General features: G+C 31.5%; 1 protein-coding gene across 1 annotated transcript; it reads left to right on the top strand.

The window, feature by feature from the left end:
• Nucleotides 1–3348: 3348 nt before the first annotated feature.
• Nucleotides 3349–21913, top strand: dmpd (F-box protein dampened). The gene is made up of 7 exons (XM_075310018.1): nt 3349–3710; nt 8592–9003; nt 9110–9240; nt 13091–13339; nt 13406–13604; nt 19916–20226; nt 20285–21913. Exons 2-7 carry the CDS (start codon nt 8745–8747, stop codon nt 21122–21124), a joined length of 1989 nt encoding a protein of 662 aa, XP_075166133.1. The 5' UTR covers nt 3349–3710; nt 8592–8744; the 3' UTR covers nt 21125–21913.
• The last annotated feature ends 4289 nt before the right edge of the window (nt 21914–26202 follow it).

The raw sequence follows: 26202 nt of genomic DNA, 5'->3' as shown, positions 1-26202 counted from the left end.
TTGGATTCCCAATTATTTTAAAATTGGGGATTTTGTCGAAAAAGAGAACATTTTATTGATTTTGAGAGTATAAAAATTATTTAGCATAAATGTAATCCGATCAATTTTGAATATTGTTTTAAGGCTTATATTGTCATCACGTACGAAAATTTAAACGGATCGTATGAAATTTTCTCTCACTTAAGAAGTCAAATCTGGGGGGCAATATTAAATTAAAGACCCATATTTTTGCATGGTTTTAAGGCATATATTGCTTTCACGTGTCAAATTTTCCCAGGATTGCATAAAGTTTTCTCTTCCAGGAGTCTCAAGAAGATCGGATAATACCTAAATGTTTTCGAGTTGAAAATCAAATTATTTTTGAAAGACATCAAACATATTTCTGTGAAATATTGTCGAAAATAAGATGAACAAGTATACACGGTCGATCAGATAAAATTTGCTCCTCCAAGAGGTTCTTGAGGTCAAATCTGGGGATTGGTTTATGTGGGAGCTATATATAACTATGGATCAGTTTTGACATGGTTGGTAGAGACCATATACTAACACCACGTACAAAATTTCAATCGGATCGGATAAAATTTGCTCCTTCAAGAGGATCCTCAAGCAGAATCTGGGGATCAGTTTATATGGGGGCTATATATAATTATTGACCATTTTTTGCATGAATGTTAGGGACCACATACTAACACTACGTACCAAATTTTAAGCGGAACGGATGAAATTTGCTCCTCCAATAGAGTCCGGAGGTCAAATTTGGGGATCGGTTTATATGGGGGCTATATAGAATTATGTAATCGATCGGATGAAATTTGCTCCTCCAAGAGGATCTTGAGGTCAAATCTGGGGATTGGTTTATGTGGGAGCTATATATAACTATGGACCATTTTTTGCATAAATGTTAGGGACCATATACTAACATTCCAAGTTTCAACAGGATCGGATGAAATTTGTTCCTTGAAGAGGGTCCGCAAGCAAAACCTGGGGTCTGTTTATATGGTGGCTATATATAATAATGGACCAATTTTTGCATAAATGTTAGGGACCATATACTAACAACATGTTCCAAGTTTCAATAGGATCGGATGAAATTTGCTTCCCTAAGAGGGGGCTATATATAATTATGGGCCGATACGGACAAATTTTTATACCCTTCACCACTACTGTGATATAGGGTATAATAAGTTTGTGCATTTGTATGTAACGCCAAGAAATATTGGTCATAGACCCATCTTTTAGTATACCGATCGGCTTAGAATTAAATTCTGAGTCGATTTAGCGATGTCCGTCTGTCTGTCTGCCCGTCTGTCTGTATATGTAATTTTGTGCACAAAGTACAGCTCGCAATTTAAGTCCGATCGTCCTCAAATTTGGCATAGGGCCGTTTCTTGGGACAGAGACAATCGCTATTGGTTTTGGAAAAAATCGGTTCAGATTTAGATATAGCTGCCATATATATTTATCCCTGATTTGGTCATAGTTAGCGTGTTTATCAACCGATTTTCTTGAAATACGGTTCATCCAAATATTTTATGAATCTCTAAAATCTTGCAAAATATCAGCCAAATCGGTTCAGATTTAGATATAGCTCCCATATATATCTTTCGTCCGATTTAGACTCATATGACCACAGAGGCCAAAGTTTACTACCGATCTTCGTGAAATTTTGCACAGAGGGTAGAATTGTCATTCTACCAATATTGATTGAAATCGGTTCAAATTTAGATATAGCTCCCATATATATCTTTCGTCCGATTTGAACTTATATGGCCACAAAAGCCAGAGTTTTGCCGTGAATTGCTTCAAATTTTGCACAAGGGGTACGTTTAATAGTATCGTTATGTGTGTCAAATTTTGTTAAAATCGGTTCAGATTTATATATAGCTCTCATATATATCTTTCGCCCGATTTGGACTTATATGGTCCCAAAAGCCAGAGTTTTGCCCTGACTTACTTCAAATTTTGCACAAGCGATACTTTTAACGATACTATTGTATGTGCTAAATATGGTCAAATTCGTCCGATTTGAACTTATATGACCTCAAAATCCAGGGTTTTGCCGTGATTTGCTTCAAATTTCGCACAAGGAGTACGTTTAGTAGTATTGGTAATTGTGCCAAATTTGGGTAAAATCGGTTCAGATTTAGATATGGCTCCCATATATATCTTCCCTCCGATTTGCATTCATATGACCAGGGGGGCCAAAGTTATACTCCCATTTACGTGAAATTTCGCTTAGATAGCAGAATTATTATTCTAACTATTACATGTCAAATTTAGTCAAAATCGGTTCAGATTATATATAGCTCCCATATATACGTACACCAGAGTTGGGGAAATATGGTAGAATGTTACACATTTTAGACCCATTTTCAATGGAAGTTTCCTCCAATTAACTGGATAGCGTTAGCCGATTTAAATTTTAATTCTATAAATTTTGTAGAAGTAAAAAAATTGTCTCCTTTATATAGCTTCCAGCAAATGTGAAGTAGTTGAGATGGTAACACAAATGTTGGCCTACATAGGGGTGAAGGCTATAATATAGTCGGCCCCGCCCGACTTTAGACTTTACTTACTTGTTGCATAAATGTTAGGGACCATATATTTGATGAAATGAAATTTGCTCCTACAATAGGCTCCGGTGGTCAAATCTGGTGTTCGGAATATATGGGGGCTATATATTGTTGATTTTCATTTTCAAGTATAATTATCTTTGAAAAAGTAATCGCGTATATAATGTGATTTTCAACTAGAAAATCGAACATAGTACCGGCCGTTAAATCAACATATTTTAATAGAGTAACGGTGAAATTCAAATATAATAGCGGCCTTAAAAGATGTTCAATATGGCCCATTTGCAATACCATCCGACCCGATACCTTGTTTCGTTGGAAAACTATCGTGATTTCAACGGACGGACGTACTTCGATGGACTCAGAATTTCACCCCGATTATATATCTTCGATATCTAGCATAAATTCATAATATCTCTCAATTCTTAAAGTGGCGGGTGTTATAAAAATGATATAAAATGGTTAAATACTTACGTGGATGGATGTAATTTTATTTATTTATTTTATATGCATTCACCCACAACAAAATTAAAATATTTTAGTTATTTTCATAAAAGAAAATTGTGTTTACCAATTTTGGAGCGTTCTTATGTTGAGTACTAAGAACCAATTGGACCACCCACGTAAATAGAACATTGCAAACGAATAAAATTATTCGTATAATCGTACCAAACGTTCGGTTTCGTCGATATTCATCTGGTTATTCGATTATTCGTATAATCGAATAACCATTTATCGATTGCAAATGTAATCACTGCTTTATTTTACATTCAAGCAAACGACGAAACGACGACGGTCTTTATTATACATAGGAAAGTTGGAAGTTCTTAATAGCATTATAATTTAAATCAAAAAAAGTGTATCTATTCACCTTGTTTTAATATTTTCAATGGAAATAAAAAAAAATAATTATAAAATGCAAAGAAATGTGATAAAAAGTGTTTAAGAACAAAAGAAAAAAAAAACGAAAAATCGAAAGAAAATGAGAAAAAGCAGCAAATTTAGCCATCGCGGGCACCTGAAACAGCGGCGTGAATTTGTACATTAGAACTATTGGAGGATATACTAAGTGGAAATTCCCCAATAAGGAAGGATAAGGAGGGCGTAAAATAAATAAATTTTTGCGCCAGGAAGAGAGTAAGTGGAAATTGGAATTTGAAGAAATTTACATATATGAAAAACAAATATCACAAATTCATTAAATCTATATTTTGCTCATTTACAAGTTAGTACATTAAAAAATGCATAAAATACCAACGTCAGGGATGAGAGACCGCATCATGAAAAAGTACGGAATTTGTGTCGTTTTTTTTTTTTTGGTAGTGTTTACGGAAGTATAAAAGTAGACCCTTTTTGGGCATAAAGTTGGGAGGGTTTATATGCTAGACATTTCCCAGAAATTTTGAGCGAATTATTACATTTGCCAAGTATATGAATTCAACTTTGTTTCAAAGAAGTATGGTTATGTCGGTACTATGTTCGGTATTTTTTCGAAACTAGATGATGGTTTGGTTAAAGTGGTAGCCCGATTTATTTACGGTACGGTCGAATTTGGCAAATATTTGACAGAAATAGATAAAGCTATTATCGCCACTTTCCATTGTGATACCACATTAACCATTACATATTTGGCCACTTCCAGTTTTAACCACTGAACCTACTCGATTTTTGTTCTTGTTTTTTTTTTATTCTATGCGTTGGTACTTCAACTAATGTCCAGATCAAGTGATTGAGTGATCTGGTGGTGAGTCGGGTAGGTTTAGCTGGACAAACGAAAAGGTGACGAGTGTCATGTGGCCCTTACCGATGGGACACACGTCAGCTGCGCTGCTATCAATCGATGATAGCTAGGAATTTTGGCGGCTGCACTTGCCTGATCTTAGCTGGGTCAAAACTACCCTGATCTGCCGCGGGAGGTCACTTTCCTCCGGTGCTCTGACTTCGAGAATAGGATTAACCTTGTAGCATCTCACCGCTTCAGCTACAGTGTCCTCATGAATCCTGTTTCGAACTGTCTGATATGCTGTCTGATATAGAGGCTCATTATTGTAACGCTAGTGATGAAGATCAACCCTTCCTGGGTGGTGGTTGTCTATCCACAAGATGGCAATTTGGATGGCTACTGCGATAGCAACACAGGAGACACTGATTCGACAAAATATTTATAAATGTATCTGCGCACCGGGATGACCTTGGTCTCCGCATAAAGGTGATCCAGGGGTGTATTACGGAGACATCCCGTCGCAGTTCTGAGGGCAACGTTCTGACAGGTCTAGATGTTATTACAATGCGTATCGCTCGTTTGATGTGTCCACAGTGGCGCTGCATAGTTTACCACTGACCGGCCCCCAAGTGCTGCCGGCAAGTGTCTTGAGGACCTTGTTTCTACCGCGGCGCTTGTTACAAATTGCAGTGACAAGGGCAGACGACTTAAAAAGGCTGTCGAATGTGACCCCGAGTATCTTACTAAGCGCCAATAGTTTTTGCAAACTCGCTATCACACAGCGGCCCGCTATATTACATCAGGAGTGATATCTGACGTCTTGAAAACACTAACATAGTATCTTGTGTGCGGTTTATGTTTAGATGGGATCATATTTGTTTAGTGTCATTGGGAGCCAACGTGGTGCAATGGTTAGCATGCCCGCCTTGCATACACAAGGTCGTGGGTTCGATTCCTGTTTCGACCGAACACCAAAAAGTTTTTCAGCGGTGGATTATCCCACCTCAGTAATGCTGGTGACATTTCTGAGGGTTTCAAAGCTTCTCTAAGTGGTTTCACTGCAATGTGGAACGCCGTTCGGACTCGGCTATAAAAAGGAGGTCCCTTGTCATTGAGCTTAACATAGAATCGGGCAGCACTCAGTGATAAGAGAGAAGTTCACCAATGTGGTATCACAGGACTGAATAGTCTAAGTGAACCTGATACATCGGGCTGCCACCTAACCCAACCTAACCTAACATTGCAACCCTTACAATTCTCCTATCGGACATTTGCCATCATAACAGCCTCCTCGCGCAGTAAGAGCTTACAGGTAGCAATAGGCATACCAATAGGTTCTAGTTCCCCTGGAATAGGTAAGGCAATTCCTAGCCTCATCCGCATCGCTGTTCCCTGGTCTATTCCTGTGGCCAGGCACCCATATTCGGTGAATATTGTAGTGCTCAGCCATGTCATTGAAAGATTTGCGGCAGTTGATGGCGGTTTTCGAGTTAAGTAGCACAGAGTCCAAAGATTTTATTGCAGGTTGACTGTCTGAGTCTATATTAATGGCAACATTTTTTGGAACATTACTTCTCAGCCAATTTGCTACCTCCGAATTACTCAGAAACCCACATGTCCATCAAACAAACTCGTTTTACAGCTTGGAAACTGAACACGGTATATACCCTCCCAAAATTTTTTGAATTTGGGGGCGCATCGTCGAAAACAGTCGTATACGATATCCAAAACTCCTCGGAAAAGCGCCGCCACTATTTAGAAGTTGTGCCACGCCAAGTTACTAGAAAAAACGTATCGCATGAGTGCAATTATTAGGTGCCCTTTTGGACACATTTAGAAGGACACCAATAAGAGCCCCATCAAACAATCAGAGAAAGTGCAATTTAAGATAGTTGTAAAAGAATCATTGTGGTCAAGTAAAACACGATTGTTTAGATGTTTATTAATTTTATTAAAACATTTATAAATTCTCATAAATATAATATTTAAACGACTATCACATCACATTTAATATATTTTATGCATTAATAAAAGATTGATGTTGAGTTACAAGTTGCAAGTTACATGTTGTAGCGTCTATCAGCCAGTGCTTTTATTCCCAATGGAGGCAGAGTGTCTGGAAAAATATTTGAAAAACTATCACTTTATTCCATTTGGAAAGTCAAAAATTGTTCACCAATATACATTTCACAAATTTAAGCGAAATAACTATGTTTTCAGCACTTCATTATCGTTTTTATTTAAATAATTTATAAGAAGCTAGTTGTGCTTGGTGTTTCACAAAATATAAAATGGCTCTGTAACAATAGTGATGGCAAAATACTATCACAGTTGGCGATTGTTGCAGAGTCACTTACGAGTCTGTGGTAGCGATGAGGATGAAATGGAACTTTGAAATGCTGGCAGGGTACTTACCTTCAAATTTAATTGTTGTAATTGTAATAATGGGCTTTGTTTATTATCCAATTAGTTTCTATTTAATGCGTTTGGGATCTCAGAATATACAGATAGAGAATATGCAGATAGAGAAACTCCATTAGGACGGTTTGGGAGAAAAGTGATTTTGGTGGCGAATCGAAAAGGAAACGTGTACCATGAGGGCTTTAGTAATGTACAGGGTGGTACAATGTGTTCCGTTCGTACCAAACCTTTTAATTAAAAGTCTTATTGCCCATTCACATTAGGCCCGAAATCTACTAAAAGTGGATTTGAAATATCTTTTTATATTCGCCTTATAAATCTATGATGCTTTTAAACTATATTTTGCAAATTGCATTTTAAAATTTCAATTTTTTTAAAATTAATTCTACAAACTTATTCACCTTTCTAGATAATAAAAAAATAGACACAACTTAAAGCCAAAACCTTGTATTTGTAAATTCAATTTCAATTTTTATTAATACAATAAACCAAATGCCAAATACAATAGGCAAATAATAGTGTACTGCCTTGTTCTTACATTTTCGGGAAACTCGGTTATAAGTTACAAAGGGAATAGAAAATTTTACAAATTGAATATAAATATGCAAGAAATGAAAGTCAATCAATGTGGATTCAAATTGTTTTCTCAAATGTTTTTGTATATTTTGTAAAAATTATTCTCAGGTCATTTTCAAAAATAGTACCAACCGAGAAAGTGTTTTTACTTGCAGTGCAGTGCTACTCACATATTGTTACTGTGGTAATTTTCTCACATTTTCCATCACTGGCAAAAAGTAATAATTGTTTGAGATGTAATCTTATAAAGTAATCGATTGAAAAAAAGTGTGAGTAGTCGACTAAATCATATCTTGGTGCAGAGAGTTCATAAAATTATAAACAGCCATAAAATTAAAAAGTTGTGTCTGTGTTTAAGTTATTTCAGAATATGTGTGCATATCAACAATCCCGTAATAGTCAAGGAATTTCTGCTTCTGTTTTTGGCCAGGAAGCAAAGACCCATGAACAATTCATTAGTACAAGTACCCGCATATATTTAGGAATAACCAATGCAGAATCCTCTACATTGTGGGTATGTTTGTTATCCATTATGTTGTACACAGTGGGTTAGTGAGGGTTCGGAATTTTGTATAATAGTTAAGAAGAGGAGAAATTAAGACGAGACTTTATGTAGTCCATTTGCAATACGTGTTACACAAGGCAGGGACTTCTCTCAGAGCGATGATTGAAGGGCAAACTTTTGATCCTAATAATAAGACACCCAGGGAGGTGTTAATAGATCTTCTGGTATAGTTTTTAACTAGTAAAATACGAATTGGGAATCAATTTAGGTTAGGTTATGTATAGTGGCAGCCCGATATTTTAGGCTCACTTAGACTATTCTGTCCATTGTGTTGCCACAGTGGTGAACTTCTCTCTTATCACTGAGTGCTGGCCGATTCTATGTTAAGCTCAATGACAAGGGACCTCCTTTTTATAGCCGAGTCCGAACAGCGTTCCACATTGTAGTGAAACCACTTAGAGAAGCTTTGAAACACTCAGATATGTGACCAGCATTACTCAGGTGGGATAGTCCACCCCAGAAAAAAACTTTTTGGTGTTTTGGTCGAAACTGGGTTTGAACCCACGACCCTATGTATGCAAGGCGGGCATGCTACCGTTTTCAAACTAGTGGGTGCTTTCCGACTCTAGGTTTAGCTTAATGATAAAGCGACCTCTTATAGCTGATCGCGAATGGCTTGCCACGCTAGAAACCTATTGGAGAAGCTTAGAGGCAGTCAAATCCTTCCCAACTATCGTAAGAGATCTACATCTTATATTAAAAAAAAAAATTATTTTTTTCGATTTCTTTTCAGAACTTTACACAACTTGGCGGTGGCGGCAATATTTTAATAAGGATACTTTAAACTATAAAATAAAGTTTCCAATATTATATATCACTTTATTTTTGTATGTCTCACGAATATTTCGTATAAATAAAAGTAAAAAAAAACATACGTCCATAAACCATGGTCTCAACGCGACAAATGTCAACCAGTAGTGGTGCCATGGAGGAAAGCAATTATCTGCGTCCAGTAGTCACCAGACAATCGTGTACCACAGCCAATACTGCTGCAGTGCCATCAATTTCATCGACGGCTGTTGCAGCATCATCAGTGGGTATAACAACAACAAATACAACAACATCCTCACCATCAACCAGTGGTCGACAAACGCAGGCGTTTAAGTCCTATACCAATACAAGCACTGGTTCTAATGTGACACAAGGTACAAAACGAAACACTCACATGTGTTAACTTTGTGGATCAATAAAAAAACAAAATGGTTTTTTACATGTTCAATTTTGCTAAATGAGTTATATTTATATTTACAGGTAGACACCATGGAATGCACAATGCTAGTGGTGATGGTGGAGGAGATATCAATTTATTGGATTTACCCGAAGAAGTTTTATATTCAATATTGTCATATGTTGGTTTCAAAAAGATAGGCCAGTTGCGAGTGGTGAGTAAAGGCCATGATTGATAAATTAATTTTTCAAAAAAAAAAAAAATACAAAATAATGACCGCATACTAACAACATGGGAACACTCCCTTTACATATTTGTATTGATATTCTTGAGATAATATTTCCCAAGAATTTATTTTGTTTTAATAAAACTAAAACAAACCTTATTAGCATAATCAAAAAAAAAAACAATTTCTTTCATATGTATAATATTTAGATCTTTGTTCTGTCTTTTTTGGTTCTAAAGTTATTTCATTTTGTGGTGTAGATGCACTCATTTAGTCGTATGGAAAATTATAAAACTAAATTTGATATTTGTCATGTAATTTGATACTCATACAGGCAAATGACAAAAAGTAGCTAAGTGTACATATTTTTCAAGTATATTTGGTCATCTCATTTACAATTGGGCATCTTTATATTTTTGTATGGTAGTTGAGAGATAGGTATGGCATTGCAAGTATGAGATTATTTTTAATTTCTCTTGTTTCTTTTTACAAAATAATCTACCGGCAAAAATAATCTACAAAAATTAAAAGAAAATTTAACAAAAATCTACCTAAAGTAAAAATCTCATCTTTAGGTTTTTGATAATTTTTGTTTGAACCTTCCAGGCTACTGTAAATTTCCATTGAGAAATGAAGGGATTGGTTTCTCGATCTTACGTACTATTCCTCATCAGAAAAAAGTTATCATTTGTTTTTCAGAACTTAAAGAAGAGTAAACCGGGCGATTTTAATAACAGTAAAAGTCGATTGTATGCTCCACTTGGTAGATCTACATTTGCGATGCCATCTCTAATCCTTCAAATTTGATGGTTACTACATATAAAGTATTATATTCTCATATACATATACTTAAATCTGAACCGATTTGAACACAATTTTGTAGACTTCTACAAAAACTCTAGACATAGAAATTAAATCAACTAATGCCCTGGGGCGGAGCACAATTTGAGTCATTTTTCCCTGTGGCGATTTTTACAAGGAAAATCTGCCCCCAAAGTCCTCAATATATAAAAAAAACATATAATGTAATGCTGGTGACACTTCTGAGGGTTTCAAAGCTTCTCTAAGTGGTTTCACTACAATGTGGAACGCCGTTCGGACTCGGCTATAAAAAGGAGGTTCCCTTGTCATTGAGCTTAATATGGAATCGGGCAGCACTCGGTGATAAGAGAGAAGTTCACCAATGTGGTATCACAATGCACTGAATAGTCTAAGTGAGCCTGATACATCGGGCTACCACCTAACCTATTGGGGGGCTTTGTATAAATCTGAGCCCATTTTGAACAAATTTGTCACAAGTTGCTAATATTGTACTCTCTGTGCAAAATAAATCTTAATCGGGCGAGAGATATATGTGAGAGCTATATGTAAATTTGAACCGATATTGACCAAATTTAGCGCACATAGCTAGGATGGCAATTCTACTCTCTGTGCAAATTTCTAAGTAACTCGGAGTGAAATTTTGACCTTCGGGGGTCATATGAGTCTAAATCGGGCGAAAGATATATATGACATCTAAATCTAAACCGATTTCAACCCAATTTGGTTAATTCTACACATCAAACGTAAGTCGGACTAAAACGTTGGTCTCTGTGGTCATATGAGTGTAAATCGGGCGAAAGGTGTGGTACACAGAAAAAAATGTCAGCAAAATATTTCCAATTAAAATTTTAATTGAATTTTCAAAAACATTTAAAAAAAATTTAATTGATTCAACATTGAAACAAAAATATATCACAAGAATTAATAACAACAAATAATTTTTTAATTGGATCAATTTAATTTGGATATAGCAGAGCGTTTGAAAGTCTAGGTCGCAATTTAAGTCCAATCGCCTTCAAATTTGGCACATGTTCCTAATTTGGGTCAGAATAGAACCCTATTGATTTTGGAAGAAATCGGTTCAGATTTAGATATAGCTTCCATGTATATCTTTCGCCCGATATGCACTAATATGGACCCAGCAGCCAGAGTTTTATACCGATTTGCTTGAAATTTTGTACAAACACAACACTTAGTCGTATAGTCAAGTGTGCAAAATTTGATTGAAATCGGTTCAGATTTAGATATAGCTCCCATATATATCTTTCGCCCGATATGGACTAATATGGTCCTAAAAGCCAGAGTTTTGGCCCAATTAGGTTGAAATTTTGCACAGGGAGTAGATTTAGCAGTGTAGCTATGCGTGCCCAATTTGGTTGAAATCGATTCAGATTTAGATATAGCTCCCATATACATCTTTCGCCCGATATGCACTTATATGGACCCAGAAGCCAGAGTTTTATACCGATTAGCTTGAAATTTTGCACAAGGAGTACAATTGGTAGTATATTCATGTGTGCCAAATTTGATTGAAATCGGTTCAGATTTAGATATAGCTTCCATATATATATTTCACCCGATATGGACTTATATGGCCCCAGAAGCCAGAGTTTTGGCCCAATTTGGTTTAAATTTTGCACTAGGAGTACAATTAGTAATATAGTCATGTGTGCCAGATTGGATTGAAATCGGTTCAGATTTAGATATAGCTCCCATATATATGCTTTTCTGGTTTCGACAACAATGGTCAAAATACCAACATTTTCCTTGTTAAATCGCCACTGCTTAGTCGAAAAGTTGTAAAAATGGTTCTAATTTTCCTAAACTTCTAATACATATATATCGAGCGATAAATCATAAATAAACTTTTGCGAAGTTTCTTTAAAATTGCTTCAGATTTAAATGTTTCCCATATTTTTTTACTAAAATTGTGTTCCACCCTAGTGCATTAGCCAGCTTTAATTTTGAGTCTATAGATTTTGTAAAAGTCTATCAAATTCTGTCCAAATCGAGTGATATTTAAATGTATGTATTTGGGACAAACCTTTATATATAGCCCCCAACACATTTGACGGATGTGATATGGTATCGAAAATTTAAATCAACAAAGTGGCGCAGGGTATAATATAGTCGGCCCCGCCCGACTTTATACGTTCCTTACTTGTTTTTAATTGACATAGGTGGTTGATACTATCATTTCTGTGATTGAAGACATTTCAATTAGAAATTAATTGGATCAATTAATTTGGTGATTGAATCCAAAAAATTATTTTTTTGTGTGTAGGCTATATCAAAATAAAAGCCGATTTCAGCCCAATTTGGTACATTTTATTCCTCTATAAAATTGAAAGCACATCAGGGTAAAACCCTGGCTTCTGAGACCATAGTGCATATCGGATGTAAGATATAAATGGGAGCTATATCTAAATCTGAATTGATTTCTTCAAAAACCAATGGAATTCTATTCTTGCCCAAAGCACCTACATGTGCCAAATTTGAAGTCGATTGTACTAAAACTGCGACCAAGACTATGATTTCAAAACTGTGTTTACAGTCAGGCGGACGGACATGGATATATATAGATCGACTTAGGGGCCGGCTCTGAGGATTATTGCCAAAGACACCATGTGTCTCGTATTCTACTGGTTTTGCAAACATATTCACTAACTTATAATACCCTCTTCTAGAGTGTGACAAAAGAAAAACTTAAAAACAAAATAAAATTGTTCTTAAATTTTGACTTTTATCTCTACATAAAGACGTTTTTTTAGTAATGCTACCAAATATTTTATCGCACATTCCACGTCCCTTTTAGAAATAGATCGGTACACTTTTCATTTTTTTTTTGTGGGAAATTTCCACCGTTTTATTTTTTATGTAAATTTTTTATGTTCCATTATTTAATCGATGTAGCATTCGCCCATTGTCCTTTTTCTATTTATTGTATACTAGAAATATTTTTATGGCCTATTCTTTGATATCATATTAATATTTTTTTTTTTTCTTTATTTACCAGGTATCTCACAAAATGAATGATGTTTGCATGCATATGTTAAACTCAACATTTTCAAAGTTAATTACGAAAACATACAATCGTTTTCAAGGTATTAAAGCAAATATGCCACGAAGGGAATCGGCTCGACGAAATCATCCACTTGCATGCGAGTGTGATATTATTGAGACATGTTATATGCGTTTATCGCTATTACAAATGACATTTGGTAAACATATCGAACGTGGTCATTGCTGTTTCTTTCCGGGAGCAGTAAGTTTTATTTTTGTTTTGCGTATTTTTGGATTTTGTATACATTTTTGTTTTTCCATATTACAGATATTGGACGAAGTATATACAATTTTAAATTATATTAAGAATACACCATGTTTAGAACGTCCATATCGAGTTACCGATGAACTCTTTGATCTATCAACAATGGCCATGGAATATTTTAGAGATCGTATAGAGCCTACCTTACCCGGTATAGCGTATTTCAATAAGGAATTTTTTAAATTACCCACAACAACGAAACGACGTAAGTATAGATTTGTTTTGAATGTAGTTGAATTTCATTCAAAATAGGATTTTGAACGATGTTAGTTATTCAACAATTAGATCGAGACCACCAAATTGTCATGGTTTATAGATTTGAAGTCCGTGACAGAGATGTCTTATGAAATATTTACGTGATTACCTGTGTTATCCGTATGCAGCACTCATGATAAGAGAGATGTTGTTGTTGTTGCGACAATTTTTAATGTAGTTTCATCCATTTTGTTCTATGCTTTGGTACTTCAGCTAGTGTCCAGATCAAGGAACTCCGCGACAAAGATGGGATGTGTCCAGAGTGATCTGGTGGTGAGTCGGGTAGGTTTAGCTGAGCAAGCGAAAAGGTGACCTGTGGTTACAGATGGGACACACGTCAACTACGCTGCTATCAATCACTGATAGGTAGAAATTGAGGTTGCTGCACTTGCCTGATCTTAGTTGGGCCAAAACTACCCTGGTCTGCCGTGGGAGGTCTCTCTCCTCCGGTGCTATCAGCGGTGGCATATGGTCATTTGTCTACCTGCCTGTCATGTACACAGTAACCACCAAATCAATATCAAACCCGGTGATGCACCAGAGAGTCCTGAACGGGATTCATTAGGATTCTGTTGCAGAAAATATCCAACAAGTAAAAAAACAGAAATTCAGTAGAATCATTTTCAATTTCCTAGTACATCACTTCAGTATATTGCCGCCGACAATTGATTTACTGACGGATGCTAACTCCAAAAGCTATGAAAAGCTGTTTATATTTTCCAATCAAATTCGTTGTTGCACTTTTTATTAGAATTGAAATTACCATAAGTACTTTAGCACCACTAGGCTGAAAGTGGGTTATGCCCCGGCATCACCCCTACTAGAAAGTGCGATTATAAAATCGAGAAATCGATCAATGATCGTCAGTATAAAAGAAAGACGTTTCGGACCACGGTTAGTAGAATTCTACCAAAAAATTTACCATAGATTTTTAAAGTTTGGTAGATCGGTAAAATTTTTTAAGGTTTGGTAGATTTTGCGAAGCATTTCATTCCAACTAAGATGTACTTCAATTCTGTATATAGAAATAAAATTTTAACAAAATAGAATTTTGACAAAGTTGCCTATAGAAATAAAATTTGAGAAAATTTTCTATAGAAATAAAAACAAAAAAAATTTGACAAAATTTTCTATAAAAATAAAATATTGACACAATTTTCTATAGACGTAAAATTTTGAAAAAAATTTCTTCAGAAATAAAATTTTCTATAAAAATAAAATTTTGACAAAATTTTCTATAGATCTATAGAAAATTCTGTCAAAATTTTATTGACAAAAAAAATTTTGTCAAAATTTTATTTCGAAATAATATTTTGATAAAATTTTCTATAGAAATAAAATTTTATTTTGTATAGAATTAAAATTTTATTTTGTATAGAAATAAAATTTTGACAAAATATTCTATATGAATAAAATTTTGACAAAATTTTCTATATAAATAAAATTTTGACAACATTTTCTATATAAATAAAATTTTGACAAAATTTTCTATAGAAATACAATTTTGACAAAATTTTCTAAGAAATAAAATTTTGAAAAATTTTCTATAGAAATAAAATTTTGACAAAACTTTCTATAGAAATAAAATTTTGACAAAACTTTCTATAGAAATAAAATTTTGACAAAATTTTCTATAGCAATAAAATGTTGACAAAATTTTCTATAGCAATAAAATTTTGACAAAATTTTCTATAGCAATAAAATTTTGACAAAATTTTCTATAGCAATAAAATTTTGACAAAATTTTCTATAGAAATAAAATTTTGACAAAATCTTCTATTCAAATGAAATTTTGGCAAAATCTTCTATTCAAATGAAATTTTGGACAAAATTTTCTATATAAATAAAATTTTGACAAAATTTTCTATAGAAATAAAATTTTGACAAAATTTTCTATAGAAATAAAATTTTGACAAAACTCTATAGAAATAAAATTTTGACAAAATTTTCTATAGAAAAAAAATTTTGACAAAATTTTCTATAGCATAAAATTTTGATAAAATTTTCTATAGAAATAAAATTTTGACAAAATCTTATATTGAAATAAAATTTTGACAAAATTGTCTATAGAAATAAAATTTTGACAAAATTGTCTATAGAAATAAAATTTTGACAAAAATTTTCGATAGAAATGAAATTTTCTATAGAAATAAAATTTGGATAAAATTGTCTACAGAAATAAAATTTTGACAAAATTTTCTATAGAAATAAAATTTTCTACAGAAATAAAATTTTTAAAAGAATTCCAATAGAAAAAAAAATCTATAGAAATAAAATTTGGATAAAATTGTCTATAGAAATAAAATTTTGAGAAAATTTTATTTCTTGTTGATTCAATTAATGCTATATGCTATTCTGATCAAGTTCAATCTCCTTACATTTCGGATCATTCCTTAATCTTTGCATCATTTGAATTTAGAGTTGAACGTGTTGATGAGTTTGTTGAGTTTCGTGATTATAATAATGTAGATTGGGATGCGGTGGAATTATTTCTTCAAGGTTATAATCGTAGATTTTTTTTAGATGCTTTGGATGTAGATGCTAAATGTGGCTTGATTTGTTCTCTCTTTGAGGAATTATATTCATTTGTTCCGATAGTCCGAAGGAGAGTCAGGCACAGGAAAGATAACTGGATGAAGTCCAATGACATTGTTTATGCCAGATCTCTGAGAGATTTAGCATTTGCAGCTTTTTGTGATGAACGTAACCCTGAGAATTGGAGGACATATTGTAGACTACGCAATAGGGCGAAGAGCATAATACGCAGGAGGAGACGTAACCATTTCTCAGCAATTTTTAATGGGTTGGACTCGGCTGGAATATGGAGGGTACTTAAGGCAACTGGTTGCACTGTCGGTACTAATACTGCTCATGGATTCGAACTTGATATGCTGAATGATTCTTTTGTTGGAGATGTTGACAATTACGATGATATTGTTTTCAGTAATCTTCAGGATACGGATAGGTCTTTCTCATTCAGATGTATTACCATTCATGAATTGCATGATGCTTTGTTTAAGGTGAAGTCTAGGTCGTTAGGAGTGGATGGTATTCCTATACATTTTATCAAATTAGTTTTTCCGTATGTGTCAGACCTTGTACTTGACCTTTTTAACATGATACTTACGACTTCTGTTTTTCCATCAGCTTGGAAGTTAGCCAGGGTTGTTCCAGTTCCAAAGATTAAGGTGCCGTTGTGTCCAGGCGACTTTAGACCCATATCTATTCTTCCAGCCTTATCGAAGGTCTTGGAACATTTAATTAAGGCACAAATTCTTGAAATTGTGCACTTTTCTGATAACCAGTATGCCTTTCGTCATGGGCATAATACTACGTCGATGTTGTTAAGGATGACTGATGAGATTAGATGCAATCTTAATGAACGTAGATTGTGTTCTGTTGTTGCATTGGATATAGCGAAGGCTTTTAATAGTGTTAATTATAGTAAACTTTTGTTGAAGCTTAGCAGTCAATTTGGATTTTCGGTAACAGCCTGTAAGCTTATTTTTTCCTATGTGGCAGGACGCACACAATATGTTAATGTGGGTGATAAATCGTCGTCGCTACGAGCCCTTTACGCAGGTGTCCCTCAAGGTTCCGTATTGGGTCCCCTCTTGTTTATTTTATATATGGATGACTTCCATCACTGTTTATCAAATAGACAATGTGAAGTTTTCTGTTTTGCTGATGATGTTTTTCTTTTATTTTCTGCAAGCCGAGATTATCCACAGTTGTTGGTTGATAACATTAATGCATCGTTGGAACGGGTGGTAGATTGGACCATGAACAATTCCTTATGTATAAATTCTTCTAAATCAAAGGCAATGTTGTTTGGATACCCTGGGCGAAATGATTTACCTTTGAATATATCTATTTCTAATAATTATATTGAAATTGTTGAGAGGATTAAATGTCTTGGTATTGTGATTGACTCCAAACTTTCCTTTAGTGCACATATTGACATGATTTGTGGTAGGGTGTGGAGTACTTTAAGACGTATTTATTCAGCTAATATTTATATGCCTCTATTTGTCAGGCGATCTGTTGCACACTCGCTTTTGATGTCCCACATTTTATATGGCCTGGAGGTTTTCTCTGGAACTCATGGGAGCTTTCTATTGACTATAAAAAGGCTGGTTAATACAGTTGTTCGCTTTGTATATATGGTGCGTCGGAGGGAACATATTTCTGGGTACGTTAGGAAGTTTTTGAATTGCTCTTTTAGTGACTTTGTGAATACTCGTTTACTTCGACTATTCCATTGTACTATGAAAAGTGGAATTCCTGCAGCACTTTGCCGTAGCTTTACTTTCTGTAGATCTACACGTAATCCCCAAATATTTATTCCGAGAATTCGGAATTCAATCTATGATAAATCTTTTATTGTAAGAATTGCGAGATGCTGGAACTTTTTACCGCTTTCTCTACGGGTTTTTTCCCATACGAATAATGTTTTCCGTCTTAAATTAGTTGAACATTTTAATACGTCTTCATCATAATATATTATGATATCTACGCACGAACTATCTGGACCATTTATTCTAATTCTTGTGGATTCATGTCTAGAAATTTTAGATACTGTTACTTGTTTGATTTTGGTTGGGGAACCAATACTAAAGTTATCACTGATTTATTTATATATAAATTTAAAGACATATATTTTTTGTTATATATATATATATATACATTTTTTTCTGTCATACAAAGAATTATTTTATATTACTTAGGTATGATGTTGCTTTGTAATACGTTATTGGCCAATAGGCTTTTGTATTATAATTTATGAATAAATGAAATGAAATGAAATAAAATTTTGACAAAATTTTCCATAGAAATAAAATTTTGAGAAAATTTTATATAGAAATAAAATTTTGACAAAATTTTCTATAGAAATAAAATTTTGACAAAATTTTCTATAGAAATAAAATTTTGAGAAAATTTTATATAGAAATAAAATTTTGACAAAATTTTCTATAGAAATAAAGTGTTGACAAAATTTTCTATAGAAATAAAATGTTGACAAATTTTTCTATAGAAATAAACTTTTGAAAAAAATTTGTATATAAATTAACATTTGCCAAAATTTTCTATAGAAATAAAATTTTGACAAAATTTTCTATAGAAATAAAATTTTGACAAAATTTTCTATAGAAATAAAATTTTGACAAAATTTTCTATAGAAATAAAATTTTGACAAAATTTTCTATAGAAATAAAATTTGAACAAAATTTTCTATAGAAATAAAATTTTGACAAAATTTTCTATAGAAATAAAATTTGAACAAAATTTTCTATAGAAATAAAATTTTGACAAAATTTTCTATAGAAATAAAATTTGAACAAAATTTTCTATAGAAATAAAATTTTGAAAACATTTTGTATAGAAATAAAAATTTTACAAATTTTTGTATAGAAATAAAATTTTGAAAAAATTTTATATGAAAACAAAATTTTGACAAAGTTTTCTATAGAAATAAAATATTGACAAAATTTTCTATAGAAATAAGATTTTGACAAAAAATTCTATAGAAATAAAATTTTGACAAAACTTTCTATAGAAATAAAATTTTGACAAAATTTTCTATAGAAATAAAATTTTGACAAAATTTTCTATAGAAATAAAATATTGCCAAAATTTTCTATAGAAATAAAATTTTGACAATACTTTCGATAGAAATAAAATTTTGACAAAAATTTTCTATAGAAATAAAATTTTGACAAAAATTTTCTATAGAAATAAAATTTTGACAAAAATTTTCTATAGAAATAAAATTTTGACAACATTTTTTATAGAAATAAAATTTTGACAAAATTTTCTATAGAAATAAAATTTTGACAAAATTTTCTATGGAAATAAAATTTAGGCAAAAATAGTAGATTTGTTGTAAAATTTTCTTCAAATATTGGTAGATTGTTTTTGGCGCGAGGGTCAACCGTGTTTCTGACCAAAAAGGTTTGACGGGTTATCACATGACTTCATTGAATAGATCAGAATCGGTGATAATATCCGATGAAATTCTGCAACCAGGAAATGTAAGAATTCGTGGTAGGCTTTATGGTTGCAGCAACAAAATCCTATATGTTTTACAAACACTCTCCCAATCGGCCGGAAAAACTCTTTGAATATCTTTATCTCGGAATTATTTATTTAGAATTTCTCTACAATTTAAATACCCCAAATTTTGTTTGATAATATTTTAATCCCTAGTATCCATTTTAATGCCTTGTGACATTAATTTATTTTTTGTTTTGTTTCTTCTAGCTTTGGTTATTGCTTCGGATTTGTCCGATAATTCCACCAGCTTACCCTCCCCACCACAAAGTAATATGGTCTTACGAAAAGGCATACGAAAAATCAAACAAGGCATGAAAATCTATAACAATCAATTGTCAGTTTTGCGCACAGAATTACGTACATGCAAACGTAAGTCTGCCGAACAGGGAAAGCAAATAGCCGAACAGCAAAAGTTAATGGCCGAACAAAGGAAACAAACTTTAGAATATGCCACACGTTTGGATGAGAACGATAAGAAAAATGAAGAAATGGCGCGTAAATTTTCCACTTTACTGCAGGTAATAAACATGAGTTTTTTTCACATTTTTCCAGAACTTATTGTTATCTGTGTTTTAGGAATTAAACAAGTGTAAAACAGAATTGCAATATTGGCGCTCCAAGAGTCCAGCTATACCCACATGTGTTTCATGTGGCCAAAAAGTAACACCCGTCTTACCACCCGAAGATTATCAGGCTTTAATTAATCAAGGTGTTAAACCTGAGGATATAATTCTTAATCTTAACGATGATACCGATGCAGAAAGTGATGTTAGCTTGAATGACAGCGGCTGTAATAATAATCTCTCATTGAGCAATGAATTTGTGTTTCCCGATGAAACAACAACGGCAAAACTTTTGGCTGCCAATACGGCTTCGAAGAATCTTAAACGTCAATACCATCAAATGGCCAATCATAATAATACCACAAAAGTTAACCAGGAAACGGAGTTAACAGAATTTATTGATTGCAATGAGGCTTCGACGAGTTCTAGTGCTTTTATTGCGGCCCCTGGTTATTCCACACGTTTATTCTATGGATCGAATGCTTCCCCCGTAACAATACCACCCTCCTCCACATCAAATAATGGGTCATTACAACATCCCCTGGCACAGCACAAAAGTGTTATAGTATCGCCACAATCTCAGCGTTTAGTGGGTATGGACAATGCCAAAGCCCTTGATAATGGAGCTGGCATCAATGTAGTAACTGCTAATGCAAGTGGTGACATTAATGCTTTTGTCAGTGGTGGCGGCGGCGGCGGCGGTATTAGTAACGGCAGCCCAGTTGCTGATAATAGGTCTGTTTCGGATGATACAAGCAGCCTGGTGGCCATAACATCTCATGAAACCAAGAAAGCACGTAGAGTACAAAAACCTGCTAGATGTTTAAATGGCACTAGTGGTAAACGTAAATAATAACAATATTTGTTAACATATTGCAACAACAACAACAAATCAATTCAATTTTCAAAATCAATAAATTTTTAAGAATGCTCTAATTTTAGACCACATTATAATATTAATAATAATATACACACACTTATATATATATATTTAGAGGTATGCAATTAAAGAAAACAAGAAACGGAAGAACATTTGATAATTTCTATAAAAAAAAAAAAAAAACAAAAACAAAACTGACTTACAAGAACAACCAACAAGCCCCTTACTCTCAGACAGAAAGACAGACACACAAATATATTAAGAAAGAGCTAAATGTAATATTATGAAGGGTCCTTCTTGTAATCGATATATAGATATGTAACTGGCCATGTTCAATAGCGTTCTTCAGTTTTTATTTTGATATAATTTCTTTTTTAATGAGATTTGTTCATGGCAACCACCACAACAACAACAATAAGTTGGGCATTTTAAATGTTTTTTTCTTTGTAATTTTTGTGGACAACACACTCTGAAGGGGACATTTTGTTTCCATTTATGTAGAATTTTGTTTACTTTGAAAATAAACAATTTTAGGACTTACCAACACACACACATATATATAAACAATCCATAACCCAAAAAATAACACACTGCTCATCTTTTATCAAATAAACTAAAGATGTAACAAAAAGATACACGAAAATGCTAAAAAAAACAAACGAATATTTTTAATTTTCACAAAAATACGAACATGTTGTATTTCTATTTTTTCTATAATAGGAATTACATGCAAAAAAGGAAATAAAAAATATAAACCCTAAATTTTGAGAGATAGTTTTTGTTTAAAACCAAAATTTATGGATTGTTAAAGTAAGTATAGAATGGAGGTTGGGAGTCCGGGTAAAAATACGCCAAATAACTTCTTAGTTCATCAAAGGGGATGTCGAAGTCCGACATTCGAAAATTCAAATTCATTTCCATAGGAAATCTTCTAAAATTTAATTTCTATTGGAAATTTATTTTTTATTTAATTGCCATAGGATATTTTTGAAAAAAATATTTCTTTATTTCTAGTTTTGAAAAATTTCATTTCTATGGGAAATTTTTGGAAAATTTCATTTCTATAAGAAATTTTTGCAGACTTTCTTTTTATATTAGAAATTTTTGCAAATTCTCATTTTCATAGGAAAATTTCGCAAATTCTCATTTTCATAGGACATTTTCGCAAAATTTCATTACCATACAAAATTTTGTCACAAAATGTTATTTGTATAGGAAATTTTCTGAAAATTTCATTTCTATAAAAAAATTTTTTTGAAAGATTTCATTTCTATAAAAACTTTTTGAAAAATTTCATTCTAAAGGAAATTTTTAAAAAAATTCATTACAGGAAATTTTCTGAAATTTTTATTATAGGAAATTTTCTGAAAATTTTATTTCTATAAAAAATGTTGAAAAATTTCATATCTACAGGAAATTTTCGCAAAATTTCATTACCATAGGAAAATTTCGCAAAATTTGATTTCCGTAGGACATTTTTTTTAAAAATTTCGTTTCTATAAGAATTTTTTGAAAAATTACATTTCTAAGGAATTTTTTCTATAGGAAATTTTTGAAAAATTTCATTCCTATAGGAAATTTTTGAAAAATTTCATTCTTATAGGAAATTTTTGAAAGATTTCATTTCTATAGGAAATTATTGAAAAATTTCATTTCTATATCAATTTTTTTTGAAATTTTAATTTCTATAGGATTTTTTTTAAACATTCATTTCTATAAGAAATTAAAAAAAAATATATTTCTATAGGAAATTTTTTAAAAATTTAATTTCTATAAGAAAAGATTTCATTTCTATAAAAAATTTTTTGAAAAATTTCATTCAAACGGAAATTAAAAAAAAAATCATTACAGGAAATTTTCTGAAATTTTTATTATAGGAAATTTTCTGAAAATTTCATTTCTATAAAAAAATGTTGAAAAAATTTATTTCTATGGAAATTGTTTTAAAAAAATTCATGTCTACAGGAAATTTCCGGAAAATTTCATTACCATAGGAAAATTTCGCAGAATTTGATTTCCGTAAGAAATTTTTTTAAAAATTTCATTTCTATAAGAATTTTTTGAAAAATTACATTTCTAAGGAAGTTTTTCTATAGGAAATATTTGAAAAATTTCATTCCTATCGGAAATTTTTGAAAAATTTCATTCCTATAGGAAATTTTTGAAAATTTTCATTTCTATAGGAAATTTTTGAAATTTTAATTTCTATAGAATTTTTTTTAAACATTCATTTCTATAAGAAATTTTTTAAAAGTATTATTTCTATAGGAAATTTTTGAAAAATTTCATTTCTATAGGAAGTTATTGAAAAATTTCATTTCTATAGCAATTTTTTTGAAAATTTAATTTCTATAGGATTTTTTTTAAACATTCATTTCTATAAGAAATTTTTAAAAAAAAAATTATTTCTATAGGAAATTTTTTTAAAATTTAATTTCTATGGGAAAATTTTGAAAAATTTCATTTCTATAGAACATTTTTGAAAAATTTCATTTCTATAGGAAGTTCTTGAAAAATTTCATTTCTATTGGAAATTTTCTGAAAATTTCATTTCTATGGGAAATTTGCATTTCTTAAGGAAATTTTTAAAAATTTCTTTGCTCTAGGAAATTTTTTAAAAATTTCATTTCTATAGGAAAAATGTTGAAAAATTTTATTTCTATTCTATATTTTTTTAAAAAATTTCATTTCTACAGGAAATTCCCGGAAAATTTCATTACCATAGGAAATTTTCGCAAAATTGGATTTCCGTAGGATTTTTTTTTTTAAATTTCATTTCTATAAGAATTTTTTGAAAAATTACATTTCTAAGGAATTTTTTCTATAGGAAATTTTTGAAAAATTTCATTCCTATAGGAAATTTCAGAAAAATTTCATTCCTATAGGAAATTTTTGAAAAATTTCATTACTATAGCAATTTTTTTGAAATTTTAATTTCTATAGGATTTTTTTTAACTTTCATTTCTATAAGAAATTTTTTAAAAAATGTATTTCTATAGGAAATTTTTTAAAAATGTAATTTCTATGGGAAAATTTTGAAAATTTTAATTTCTATAGGAAATTTTCTAAAAATTTCATTTCTATAGGAAATTTTTGAAAAATTTAATTTCTATAGGAAATTTTTGAAAAATTTCATTTCTATAGGATGTTTTTGAAAAATTTCATTTCTATTGGAAATTTTCTGAAAATTTCATTTCTATGGGAAATTTGCATTTCTTAAGGAAATTTTTAAAAATTTCTTTGCTCTGTTGTTGTTTTTTTGATTTCAGCTTAAAACCATGCATTGACTAAACTACAAGTGTAGCTTAACCAACAGAGGAAAATAATGTTTGTCAAATTTATTTGGGCAAAGCCCTATAGACTGCAAGATGGTTGGATGGACGCACGTTTCGGAATTACCACATTCCTCATCAGCATCGTCTAATTGCAGCAAAACTATCAACCAATTATCAGAATAAATTCAGGCAGTTCATTAAACCCAACAATGAACCACACTTGAACCTTACGAAAAAAGGTTTTGCATGATAGCCGGCTTATGCCGAAATAAATTCGTACAAACATATCTCTTTTCTTTGCTCTAGGAAATTTTTTAAAAATTTAATTTCTATAGGAAATTTTTTAAAATCTTCATTTCTATAGGAATTTTTATAAAATTTTAATTTCTATAAGATTTTTTTTTAACTTTCATTTCTATAAGAATTTTTTTTAAAAATTTTATTTCTATAGGAAATTTTTTAAAAATTTAATTTCTATGGGAAAATTTTGAAAAAAATTCATTTCTATAGGAAATTTGCTAAAAATTTCATTTCTATAGGAAATTTTCTGAAAATTTCATTTCTATACGAAATTTTTAAAAATTTCATTTCTATAGGATTTTTTTTTAATTTATGAAAATTTCTTTGCTATAGGAAGTTTTCTGAAAATTTCTTTGCTAAAAGAAATTTCCTGAAAATTTCATTTCTATAAGAAATTTTTTAAAAAATTCATATCTATAGATTTTTTCATTTGTGAGTATTTTTTTGTTATAGGAAATTTGTTGAAAAATTAATTTTTATAGGAATTTTTTTTTTAATTTTCTGAAAATTTCTTTGCTATAAGAAATTTCCTGAAAATTTCCTTTCTTAGGAAAATTTTTAAAAGTTTTTCGCAAAATTTCATTTCTGTAGGAAATTGTTCATTCTTTTCATTTTCAATTTTTGAAAAATCTTATTTCTATGGGGAATGTTTTGAAATTTCCTACAGATCTGCAAAAAGCAAGAGATTATCTCCAACGAAATAAATCTAGCCTATCACGAACGTGTATATTCAGCATTTATCTTGGTTGTCAAATACTCAACAAAACCATATATAAATCACATAAATCACACCTGTTGAACACAACCATCAATTGTGACCAAGTTTAATGAAGATTTCTATTACTTGTCTTCCACATAATTTCTAAGAAATGGTACCTGCATACAAAATCCCAACATACTAAATCTTTCTATTTCGAACTTTTGGTTAAGTAGGCAAGTATAAGCACACGCCCGTACGATTTCATATCCTCTGTGCTACACATGTGTTGTATTGTTAGATCAATTCATTTTAACCTGTCAAAAATGTGTCGGATTACACAAACGCGTCAACACTCTTCGACAGTAATTTATTTGAAAATTGTGGAACAAAAAACAAAAAGATTCTTTAGGAATTTAAAATAAATAATACTGTAGCAAATTTTCCGAGAGTTCCCTATAGAAATGAGATTTTCAGAAAATTTTCTATAGAAATGAAATTTTCCTAAAATTTCCTACAGAAATGCAATTTTCCTAAAATTTCCTATAAAAATGAAATTTTCCTAAAATTTCCTATAGAAATTAAATTTTCCGAAAATTTCATCTGTATAGAAATTTTCCAAAAAACTTCCTATAGAAATAAAATTTTCCTAAAAATTTCGTTAGAAATGAAATTTTCCTTAAAAATTAAATTTTACGAAAATTTCCTATAAAAATTGAATTTTCTCGCAGAAATGAAATTTTCCGAAAATTTTTTATATAAAATTTTCAAAAATTTAC

This window comes from Haematobia irritans, chromosome 5 (assembly GCF_050003625.1).
Source record: "Haematobia irritans isolate KBUSLIRL chromosome 5, ASM5000362v1, whole genome shotgun sequence".
NCBI lineage: Eukaryota > Metazoa > Arthropoda > Insecta > Diptera > Muscidae > Haematobia > Haematobia irritans.
This window is presented reverse-complemented; position numbering and strand designations above follow the sequence as displayed.

Bases quoted from the DNA above. Each gene is read 5' to 3' on its own strand.
- dmpd (XM_075310018.1), top strand. From the start codon at position 8,745: ATGGTCTCAACGCGACAAATGTCAACCAGTAGTGGTGCCATGGAGGAA. The intron at 13,605-19,915 runs GTAAGTATAGAT...TGTTTCTTCTAG, and splicing joins ACCCACAACAACGAAACGAC to CTTTGGTTATTGCTTCGGAT. The intron at 20,227-20,284 runs GTAATAAACATG...TCTGTGTTTTAG, and splicing joins AATTTTCCACTTTACTGCAG to GAATTAAACAAGTGTAAAAC.